The sequence below is a fragment of the Callorhinus ursinus genome, unplaced genomic scaffold (genome assembly GCF_003265705.2).
Source record: "Callorhinus ursinus isolate GAN/ISIS: 27379988/994484 unplaced genomic scaffold, GSC_fseal_2.0 scaffold52, whole genome shotgun sequence".
NCBI lineage: Eukaryota > Metazoa > Chordata > Mammalia > Carnivora > Otariidae > Callorhinus > Callorhinus ursinus.
The window spans coordinates 144,170-156,443 of NW_027397114.1; the positions used below are offsets into that span (position 1 = coordinate 144,170).

Here is a 12,274-nt window from a genome sequence, read left to right on the forward strand (position 1 = left end):
GTCCCCTCTCTCGCTGTGTCTCTGTCAAATAAACGAAATCTTAAAAAAAAAAAAATTGGAGGGGACAGCAATAAACAGATTCCTGTGGAGGCTACCCCCATTTGTGGTTGTCACTGAATCTCAGAGTTTCTTAGTGATACCAACCTTCTCACGTGGCAGACAAGGAAAGGTTTTTAAAACTGCCCTGGAGCCTCGCACAATAGCCTAGGCGGAGCTGGCCCTCAAAATGGTGAAGGAATAAATGAACGGAGCTATGAAGAAATGAATGGTGAAGAATGAAGGAATGCCACACAGCCAGGACTAGAACGCAGACAGGAGTTCTTCACAATTGTTCTTAAGATTCTTGGCCTATCTCCTCCTTTGCAATTTCTCTTCCTCTGGGCTCTGCCTCTTCGGTTTCCACCGTCCAACTCCACCCCTTCTAGAAGTGCTCCGCCTTCCCAGCCCTCCTTCTCTCTCATAGCCCCGCCCCATCGAACACGAGGCTCCGCCCCTTCTCCCGGGCTCTGCGGCATGAATGGCAGCGTTGCCGCCGCGCCGCTCGGGGTGCTGATTGGCCGCCCATCTCGTGACGAGCTGGCGGCCGTGGGCGCACGCAGGCGGGCGGAGCTGGGAGGGGTGGAGCCGGGCCCGGGGGCGGGGCGCGGGCGCCCGTGGGCGGAGGAGCCGGGAGGCGGGAGGCGGGAGGCGCCGGGGCCGTTTAAGCGGCCGCCGGGTCTGGCCCCGGCCCTGTCCCGATCCCCGGCCTGGCCCACTCAATCTTGCCTCGCCGAGCGGTCCGCCAGGCAAGCGGGCGGCCTCCGGAGCAGCCCAAGCCGATGAGGGCCGCGCGCCCTGCGGCCGGCGCGGACGAGACGGAGCTCCCGGCCCTCGAGGAGGAGCGGAGGATCAATGCGGTTCAAGAATCGATTCCAGCGGTGAGAGAGGGATGGCGCCCCTGCCCCACCGCCCGAGCCGGCAGCGGGTCCCAGATCCCGCCGTCCGGCGTGGGTCCCAGCTCCTCACCTGGTTCCATCCCCCCCCCGCGGATCCCGCGCCTTGGCCCAGGACCAGCTCCCGGGGGATTCCCCGCCCTGCGGTCCCTGGGCGATCCCCCTCCTCCGAGGACCGGGATCTCGTGTGTGACCCGGGTTCCCAGACCCCGAAGCCCGAGCCTGCCCTGCTTCCAGGGGATCCCATTGCTCATCCGACTTCATCCTACCGACCCCCATCCCAACAGGGCTCGTGCCTGGCTCTGAGGACCGGAACCTCAGCCCCAGACGCCGACCCCGGTTACTCCAACCCTGGCTTTGGCCTCCACCCGTTATCCCCAGCTTGGGGGGCTCCCGGGGCGCGCGGAACAGGGGCCGAGCAGCTTCTGCGCCCTGCAGCGAGATTTGTCGTAAAACGGGGTGCTGGGCGTTTTAGTGCTTTGTGTGTGATCGGCCCTAGCAACAGGGAAACTGAGGCATGCTCCTCTGGTTTAGCCTTGCCTGGCCAGGTGTGGCCTTGCTAGTTCTCTGAGCTTGCTGGTTTAGCGTCCAAGGGCGGTGCTGTGTTGGGCACTGCGAAGGGACAAGTTAGCATTCGGGTGGTGAGAGCTGCTGTTGAGGCGCCTGTGTTAGGAAATGAGGAGGAGGAACCGAGGAGGTGCCACCGGAAGGTTGGCCGGCAGCTCATTGACTGGAGAGCTGGTGGGAACGCCAGCCTAGGGAGGCACGGTGGCCTTAATCCCGTCTCAGGTCTCTGACATTTAGCAATGGATGGAGGCTGGCCCATGGTTCTGAGAGGAAGCTCTGGGCTTTTTTTTTCCCCCCCAATTCTTCTTCGTTTAAGTGGGTGAAAGTTCATCTCCCCTGTTTAACTCTCGATCCTTTGTCTGAATCTGTCAGCCATGGCCCCATTCCCAGACCTTCACTAGCAGGCAAGCTTGGTGTGCAGTGATGGGGAATTTGAAAGAAGAAAAGGAATGCATGCAGATCTTCCAAGGAAGTTATTGTTGAGTTTTTAGACATTGCCTTTTATTGCAGAATTTCGAACTGCACTTTTTTTTCCCTTTCCAACCCCCTAAGCCTTAGGATGCCCGCTCCCCGGTTGTGCTTCTCTCATTCCGCCCCCAGTCCCAAAGGGTAAAGGAGCCAACAATGCATAGGAAGAGTTGGGGTGGGCCGTGCCATTAGAAGGGTGATGAGTTTGAAGACTTGGATTAACTTACGAATATTGCTTATCACTCAGGGTGTTGAATGCCTGGCGCTATTCCCTTGGTGGGAACGTCATATCAGTGCTTCTGAAGGCAAAAAGGAACCATGATGTCTGGCTTTAGAACATGAAGTCAGGAATGAAGGTTGGAGGGGCTTTAAGGGAGAAAGTAACATACATTCAAGTATGACTGGTAAAGCCCTGTGCATGTGGTTTGTTTGATTTGGTTTTACTTATTTGAACATCTGTGCGCTTCCTGTTTTCAGAGAACAGTGGCAATATTCTGTGAAATTACCCTTCCTTATTTGATTCAATTTGTATTTCTTTCCTATCCTTTGAATTCTCTAGAAAGGAAAAAAAAGGCCTTTTTTTTTTTTTGCACAAACATTAAAACAATGTTAAGAGAAATGGGAAAAAAAAAAAAACATTTCAGATCCTACCATCTCAGCTGACTGAACTACCTTTGCGGGATGCTAATCTACCCAGTCCTTATCATCAGTGTAGTAATATGATTTTGTGCTCTACTTCATTCATTTAAAGGTGAAAAATAGAGGCATTTCTTTTTTTTTTTTTTAAGATTTTATTTATTTATTCATGAGAGACAGAGAGAGAGAGAGAGAAGCAGAGGGAGAAGCAGGCTCCCCACTGAGCAGGGAGCCCGATGCGGGACTCGATCCCAGGACCCTGGGATCATGACCTGAGCCGAAGGCAGACACTTAACCATCTGAGCCACCCAGGCGCCCAATAGAGGCATTTCTTTTGGTGTGGCACAGACTTTGTAATTTTCTCAGTGAGTACACAGTGTCAGTGGATATTTAACATTTATTTTCTTGATGGCATCTCCACCTACCCCTGATTTTCTTTGAAGATTGAACGATCACATAATTTCTTGTTTTTCTGTTACGTACAGAATTGGAAAGCTATTTCTCAGGGTAAATTTGAACTTGGACATAAAGCCTGCAAATACAAATTAACTCAACAAAAAAAGTCCTTTTTGTGTATTGTACAACATAAAATGTTGGGAGTACTATTCATCATCTCTTCAAGGCATATTCCTTATTTATCTTTTGAGCATTCAGAAAAGTTATAGGTAGGTACATTACAGAGAAACCAGAGGGAGGGACGTACTGTCTTTGAATGCATGTGTTATTTCTCCTGATAGATTTATCAAGACCCCCTTGAAGAGCGTTTGATTGCAGTAAAAACATTTCATTAGGCCATAGTTTGTAGCTATGTCTAAATTACAAGAAATGAACACCTTGCTGGTTTGTTCTATAATGGAAATGTGGTCACTGAGGCTTTGGATAAACTTCCAGAGTTCTGCCATTTCTGCAGAGGAAGGCTGTGAGGAAATTTAGCCCACTGTCCTAAGTGGAGAGCTCTATGCATTCATGGCTTCTCAGAAAGTTTAGGATGTGAAAAATGCCACTGGGACACAGAGCATATTTTTCTCGTGCTTTATCTTTCCCACATCTGAGTCTCCCCCCACACCCTCCTCTCCCAGAGTCATTTTCCCCCTATCACAGCATCCCCGACTGATTAGAATAATTGCTAACATTTATTGCGTGCTTATTTGTGCCAGGCCGTGGCTGGGTATTTGTGTATTACCAATCTCATTCTCAGCTCTAACCCTGGAAGACAAATTTTTATACCCATTTAATAGACGAGCAAATAGGGTTAGAGAATAAAAGGGGACGTGCCACAGTCACATGGCTGGGGAAGGGTAGACCTGTTTCAATTCAATTTCCTGTTCCTCTCCACCGCCCGCGCTGCCAGTTCACCTGCCCGTCTCCCTGCTTACACAATATCGTGTACAGTGCTGAGGCCGGGGACCCACAGAGCTCCTACTGTATGCTGTCGGTGCATTCTCATTTCTCCAGCCTTGCCACCAAAAATCCAAGGAAAAGGATGCTCCTTGCTTCAGCTCCAGCCCTGTGACCACTGGTTAGCTTCACACTGACTATGTGATAAAGTACCTTATTCACAGGCGTTAGGAAGTCTTCCAGGACTGCCTGTTGCCTTTTTTTTTTTTTAACATGTTCTTAGAGCATTGAATTACAGGCATGGGGTAGTCTTATATATATGCCTTCCCTCTTATTTAATAATTAAGTTAAATACCGTCCACCAGTATCACCACCTCTGGCAATGGACACTTCCTGAACACTATGCTCACTCATAAATTGGCGAATAATAAGGTACTGTGTATAGGGGTTGGCTTATGTTGCCCCATCAAGTGCTGTTGGAAGAGCCCTTGGGGGGCGCCTGGGTGGCTCAGGCGTTAAGTGTCTGCCTTCTGCTCAGGTCATGATCCCAGGGTCCTTGCGGGATCGAGCCCCGCATCGGGCTCCCTGCTCAGCGGGAAGCCTGCTTCACCCTCTCCCACTCCCCCTGCTTGAGTTCCCTCTCTCGCTCGCTCTATCTCTGTGTCAAATAAATAAATAAAATCTTAAAAAAAAAAAAAAAAAGAGCCCTTGGAATAACCATGGTCTTAGCCTTTAAGAGTTTTCTTTTATGAGACTCAGGGTTCTTTTGGCCCTAAGATTGCCTGTTTCTCTTTGTTACATACAGAACCTGTTGGATCCCAAGTGGAACTAATTGACAACCGGATATCTCTCAGTTAAGATAAAATAGTTAAGCAACGGGCAGAATTTCTATCTATTCATTCATTCATTCATTCAACACTTACTTACTAAGTTCCAGCAATAAGCTGGGTATTGTGCTTTGGATTGGAAATGAGATGGTGGACAAGAAGGCCTTCTTGGAATTCACATTACAGTAGGGAAAGATGAAATTAAAAAAAACACATGTCGGAAAAAAACAATTTTTACTAATTCTGATAAGGGCTCTGGTAGGGTGGGGAGGGCTGAAATGATATTTTAGGTAGGATGGTCAGGAAAACCTCTGAGGAGGTGATATTTGAGCTGAGCTTGACAGGTGAGGAGAGTTGAACCTCTGGAGAAGAATGTTCTAGGCAGAAGTAAACAGCAAACACAAATGCCCGGAGCCAGATGAGACCTTGGTGGCTTGAGCAGAAAGGTGGTGTTGTAGCTGGAGGGTGGGGAGTGAGAGGAAGGTGGCCCCCTGAGGCTGCAGAAGCAGTGGGGCCCAGCTTGTGGGCTACTTTGGGAAGCCAAAGGCAGGTTTTAAGCCAGAGTTGGGGTGTGTGCTGTGATCTGGTTTTCATAGACTATTGTGGCTGCTGAATGAAGAAAAGAGTCTACATGGGGACAATCAGGGAGACTGATTGAGATTTGTATTTGTAGAGGCCAGAGATGTCAATGTCTTGATGTGTAAGGTAGGGTCTGTGGGACCGTAGAGAACTAGGCTGATCTGAAATACATTTGGAAGTAGTATTGACAACACTTGTATTTAGAGAATGAGGAAGACATAGGAATCAAGGACAACTTCTAGGATTTGACCTTGGGCCTCAGAGATATGCTGGTGGGTCATAGATTTACTTTCAGAAGGCACAGTGCTTTGGGCTATCTGTTCTTTCTCTCCAGCGTTTTGAAATTTTGTCATGGGAGGTTGGGGTTTAAGAATGCTGGGTAAGAGGGAAGCAAGAGGGTGTTGAAAGAGAAAGCGAGGAAATGAGTGAACAAACCTGAGTAAATAATAGTTTTATTAGGGGGGCCTGGTGGCTCAGTTGGTTAAGCATTAGAGTCTTGATTTTGGCTGTCATGAGATTGAGCCAGCTTCTGGCTCAGCGATGTGCATGGAGCCTGCTTAAGATTCTCTCTTCCTCTGCCTTTCCCCCCTCAAAAAAATTAAATACTAGCTTTATTAAAGTGTGTTTCCCATATCCAGGACTAAATTACCTTCGCTCAAACCCTGTAAAACCTGCTGGATATGCTCTTCTAGCATCAGATTACCGTTAGGGTTACTTCTTAGGTAGAGGCGGCTTCCATGAATGACTGCCGTTTTCTGTAACACTTGAGAACCTTTCTCATTCTTTTTGGGAGAAGAGAAGAGAATAGGTTCATCGTGTAGAAGTAAATTTGCATTTTACTTCTGCTTTTCCATTTAGGTTTTAGGAATGATTTCTTCAGGAGGCTATGTTGGAGGCTTGATTGCATTGTAAATTTCTCAGCAGAACACATTGTGCAGTGGTTTTCCCTGAGCCCCAGACGGTGATGGGTTCCTCTCAGTCTTGCTCTTCCCTTGCCTTATTGTGCAAATCTGGCTCAGGCTGTAAGAGACTACCTTAAGTCACGTAGGTGGGATATTTTTCTCTACAACTTAAGAGTTTATTTTTACTCTCAGTGATTCCAGGTGGGCAGGGACGAAGCTGTCACAAACATGGCCACCCAGCTTCTTTGCTTTTAGGAGAAAATGTGAAAGTCTATCTCTGTTGCTCTGTAATGGCTTGACTATTTTTAGATTGGGCTGCCAGAGATATAAATTGCTATTTTAGTCTTCAGCCTGGTGGTGGGTAGACAAACCCTACTTACTGCACCCTAAACAGAACACTCTCAATTTAATCTACCCTCTACCATCTTGGAGCCTTCCTCTTTACCCTTTAAAATTCCTGATAGGGTATGCTACTTATAAGTCTGTTGTTGTGTCTGGGAGTGATGAGGTAGATCCTTGAATGCTTGGGATGCTTTTAAAGCATTCTTCTCAAGACTGCAATTATTTTCCTTTTTACTAATAAGAGCTATGTAGCAACACTCTTATCCCTTAGGAAATTAGTAAAGTTACTTAAAGGATTAGCAGGGGAGAAAAGATTTATTTTATCTATGTGCAAGAATAGCTTGGATAAATTCTGAAGCTGTTAACTGTACCTTTCTCTTAAACAGTTTTCAAACCATCTGGCAAATTCCATTCAATAATATATATTCTGCACACTAGTTAGATAACTAACCCGTTGATGGTCCAAGTGAAATATCATCACTGTCCCAAATTCATTCCCCATTGGATTTTCCACCTAAACTCTGTGTATTGGGTTGACAGGAACTGCCATTTTCTCTTTATTTATTTGCTCTAAGGATAACAGACACTTTTAATTCAGGGAGAAATGCTAGTCTTTTGTTCCTAAGCCGGGCATTGTTTAGGATGGCTTGACCATGTGCTTCAGACCTGGCTTTGCCATTTGGTTCAGCCTGGTACCATTTTTCATCATGGTAATTAATAAGGTGTGACTGGTCAGAACTCGTTAGTGGCAGATGACAAAATCTCCCCCTTTTCCCCCCATCTTAAAGTAGCTCAAGCAAAAGGATAATTTATAGCGCAAAACCTGCTGACGTCTTGCACAGGAACGCAGTGGGGCCTCGGAGACCTGAGTGCTGTGGAGCTCTTTCACCTGTTTCTCTGCATCTGCTGCTTTCGGGCAGCTGCTTTTTTATCTTCCTGGATTTACATCTCCCCTTTTCCAGAGAACAGACTAAACCAGCATCCCTCATGAAACATGGCATGGGCGTGGGTGGGGTTTTGGAGGATCCTCACTCCCTACCGAAGTGGAAGAATGCTGTTCATATCTTCAGGTCCCGTGGTATTCATAGTTTTCACTGTATTGCTCTTTCCACAAAGTTGGCCCAAAGAGAAGTATGGAATATGGGTATGTGTCTATATGTATAACTGACTTTGATATTTAGATACATACACACACTTGTATGTATGTATGAATTTTGTAGCCAGGGTACCAGGTACTATATATTTGGGTTTGAAAGCAAACTGTTTTAACTCAGGAAAAAAAATCCAGGTAAAAAACATACCTCTAGTTTAGGTGGCCTAGAGACAGTCAAGTATCATTTATTTAAGCCGTCTGGTGCTGGAACAGGTAATGCAATATAGGGAAACTAGTTGGACAGGCCTGCTAATTGTGGAATGTAGGGTGTAAATATCTCCATGTGTAAAGCTTTATAAATTTTGGGAGAGAAAATTGAAATCTTGCATTGTATCCCTTTTCATTGAATGGCAGTTACTGGCATTTGTAAAGTTTAGAAAGATTCCCTTGAATTTTTTCCCTGAGATTTAAGATTTGGTTGTGCCTTTTTTTATTCATATGTATTTTTTTTTTTTAGCATGGGGGAGTATGAGTTGAAGGGGGTGGATATGATTGATTTCTGTTTGCTTTTGGTTGGTAGAGGTTTCTCTTTTGAATAAGCTGAAAGAATACTTAATCCTATAAACTAGGGCATTTGCTTTTGGATCATGGCTGTTGGCTCAGTTTACACCTGTTCAGTGGCTTTGGTCTTGTTCCCGTAACTAGGTATTTCCAGCAGCTGCCTCTTCCATTAGAATAGACTAAACAATATTGGCAGCCTTCCCCATTGTTCTTTACATGCTTTGAGCTTGTCTCACGTGATGTCTTTTTGTTTGTCCAGGTTCATGAACCACCGGGCCCCAGCCAATGGCCGCTACAAACCAACCTGTTACGAACATGCTGCTAACTGTTACACACATGCAGTGAGTACGCATTTTCTGCCCTTTGTGTCCTTCCCAGAAGGCTCTGCTGAGAGGAGGTAACTCGTACCCTCGGCCCAGTTAGTTGGATATACCTAGCTCTGTGCCCTCACCCACCAGTGCATCAGTGTCGGGTCATGATACCAGAAGCTGTGTGAGCGTATCAGACCCTTTGAGTGCTCGGCCAGCTCTGTCCATCCTAAACTGATTTTCTCTGACAAGATCTTCTGTAGAAGAATAATAGTTAAGTACCCTAGTTATAGGAAAACCAAAAAGACAACTATTTATGAGGACTGTCACCTCTGCAATGAAGTGAATCACCTTTTCAAGACAGTCAGCTGCGTTCATGTGGCAAGGAGAGTTCACGGTGTTGTTGAAAAAGGTGTTTTCTTACCAAGTGATCCCTTGAAACAGGTAGCCACCCCCCTCCCCACCTCCACAGCATCTACTGCTTTTCAGAGCAGATGTTACTCCACATCATTGAAGAAAAAGCTGAGTTGATCCCTAAATTCTTAGTGAACGTTTTTCTTCCTTATAAAAGCAAAACATGCTCATTATAAGAAATTTAGAAAACACTGAAGAATATGTAAGAAAAACAAAACTACCCAGAAATAAATTAACACTTTGGTGCATTTCTTCTATCTGCGTGTTGTGTTCATGAATATGTATTTTCATAGTTTTCCTATTAAGGTCGCATTATTGACATTTTCTTGTGTCATTATGAATGTCCCTTTATCTCTGGTTTCGTTATTCCCTTTGAAAGCTGCATTTAGTGAGACTTTGGAGGGAAAGGAGGTAGCTGCTATATAGCTGAAGATAAGAAAAAGAGAAGGAGCCCAACTGAATCCTTTCATGAAGAGTGCTTAGCACAGGCTAATTATTTTAGACAGTACAAGACAGTGTTAGTACATATGTCATTATAATGAAATTTGTTTGAATTCTAGTTGTGCCTTTTCATGTCTTTAATCCTCTTCCCCAAAGAATAGTTACAGTGTTTTCTATAAAGAAACAATGATGCCAAATAAACCCCAAACTGATTTCTAGTAGAATCCTCTATAATCTCATAGAACAATGCCATTTGGTCATTCCTTAGCATAAATCAAACTTTATGAAGCATCTGTTTTAGGTATTGTAATGGTGGACTTCAGATAATACTTATTAATACTGAAATATCATCCTAATTTATCACTGGATGTCCTTTTGCCTTGGGTGCTAAAAAGACTTTTATTTAAATAATTAATATGCTGGAATGTTGCTAAAGGGAAAAATTAGTACCTGACACGCCTGCCCTGGATTACGTAAAAGAGCTTCAGTAATGAAATTTGGAGTAACCTCTCCAGTGGAGAGTCTCCCTGGACCCATGGCTTAGATTCTGGGAACAGGAAGGATTTAGTGGAATTCTTTAGACTTGAGCTGACCCCTGTCTTTGGCTTAGTGACACACTTATGTGGAGTGAGCTTTGAGCAGAGGGTCAAAATGTTTAGAGTACCAACTTGGACTAAATAAAGAATGCATGGCCTAATTTGATTTGTCTTCGATACCTATCAGAATTTCCATCTTTTATTCTTGAGCAAATATTTGATGAATTTAACAGCTAAAAGTAAAATTATTTCCAAAGATAATTGTCCAGACCCATAAGAAAAAGTTTTGTGTTTGTATGTGTATATTTAAGTCTAGGACAGCATTAGGATATAAGGAATATAAAAGTTTGAATAATTATTTGGCTTCTTCCTTCACTCATTGCTCCAATATACATCCATTATTTTTTCTATTTACCAACTGCAAAACACACATGAAAGTTATAGGTCCAGTGCCATGATAGTTTCCGTGCCACTGACCAATGAAAGTAATCAATGAAGTGTTCGTTACTTAGCATTATCTTGAGCACTTAAATATAATAGTTTGGCTACTGAGATGCACAGCTCACCTTTAGGAATATTATTTGCTGGGGATGGACTTGAATGATCCCTTAATCTCTTCTGGGTATGTCATAAGTTAAGGAATACTTGTAAAAAACAAAGTTAAGGGAAAAACTGACGAAACCTCTGTGTTAATTTTTTAGAACAGAAAATGTCATCTTATTAAACTTACTAAACTGTACCCCTGATTTTTGGCTTCCAGAGAGCAGTAAAGTTTCTAAAACAGACAAAACAGAACAAAAACACTTCCATCGTCATCGTTTCGTTAAAGAGAGGATACTTTAACATGAGAAAGTAGAAAGGACATAATCTCAAAATAATTAAGTTCTGTCTTACAAAAAACTTACTTTTTTCTTTAATTTTTTTATTGTTATGTTAATCACCATATATTACATCATTAGTTTTTGGTGCAGTGTTCCATGATTCATTGTTTGTTCATAACACCCAGTGCTCCATGCAGAACGTGCCCTCCTCAATACCCATCACCAGGATAACCCATCCCCCTCCCCCCTCCCCTCTAGAACCCTCAGTTTGTTTTTCAGAGTCCATCATCTCTCATGGTTCGTCTCCCCCTCTGACATACTCCCCTTTTCTTCCTCTCCTGTTATCTTCTTCTTTTTCTTTTTTCTTAAAATATGTTGCGTTATTTGTTTCAGAAGTACAGATCTGTGATTCAACAGTCTTACACAATTCACAGCGCTCACCATAGCACATACCCTCCCCAATGTCTATCACCCAGCCACCCCCTCCCTCCCACCCCCAACCACTCCAGTAACACTCAGTTTGTTTCCTGAGATTAAGAATTCCTCATATCAGTGAGGTCATGTGATACATGTCTTTCTCTGATTGACTTATTTCACTCAGCATAACACCCTCCAGTTCCATCCACGTCGTTGCAAATGGCAAGATCTCATTCCTTTTGATGGCTGCATAATATTCCATTGTGTATATATACCACATCTTCTTTATCCATTCATCTGTCGATGGGCATTTTGGCTCTTTCCACAGTTTGGCTATTGTGGACATTGCTGCTATAAACATTGGGGTACACGTACCCCTTCGGGTCCCTACATTTGTATCTTTGGGGTAAATACCCAGTAGTGCAATTGCTGGATCGAACGGTAGCTCTAATACAAAAAACTTACTTTATTGTCATTAATTTTCTCATATCGTCTGGGCCAGTGAAGACTTCAGCATTTGAAACTTAAATGCTGATCTTATCTAGAGATATGATATTTTATTGCAAGAGGGCAAAAATAGGTATTGGGGAAAAAAGATAAGATTGCTAAAGTTTGCATTCTTTACCAGGTATGCTTATTCTAATATCTAATAAAGTACTTTATTTTTCCTGAGGATGTTTATTATTATAAAATGTTTACTAGTCTTCAGTTTTACTGTGAACAAAAAAACTTCTCTAAAAAGAGGAAGTCTTCAAAAAAAAGTTTAGTGGTGGTACTCATATGACGGACATTGAAATTTGTGTCCATGTGGAGTATAAACTATGGTACAGAACGCAAAATTCTCTGTAAGATTATGGTCTCTTAAAATTGCTTGAGTAGGTGAGAATGGATTACCCTTGCTTACCTGAAAGGTGCTATTAAAAATAAATAACCCAGAAAAGCTTTCACTTGGCACTACCTCCCAAATTGGTGGAATGTGCAGATCCATACTAACAATCAGAACACAAGTTGTACAGTTGATTTTGCATATGTGGTGTATATTTTAAGTACCCACTTTAAATCACATTAGAGAATAGGATGAAATACATTCTT

At 43.8% G+C, this 12,274-nt stretch overlaps 1 protein-coding gene across 4 annotated transcripts in view; it reads left to right on the forward strand.

Moving 5' to 3' along the window:
- The first annotated feature begins 644 nt into the window (after positions 1-644).
- MMD (monocyte to macrophage differentiation associated) overlaps positions 645-12,274 on the forward strand; it is a 72,730-nt gene continuing 61,100 nt past the window's right edge. For 2 of the 4 annotated variants that reach the window (XR_012375519.1, XM_073883701.1), the window contains exons 1-2: positions 645-917; positions 8,505-8,586. Coding sequence is in view for 3 of the 4 variants with exons in the window: in XM_073883701.1 (XP_073739802.1) it covers positions 892-917; positions 8,505-8,586 (108 nt within the window). In the remaining variant the exon portion in view is untranslated. The remainder of the gene's footprint in view (positions 918-8,504; positions 8,587-12,274) is intronic. The other 2 variants (XM_025859300.2, XM_025859299.2) reach the window with 2 other exon arrangements.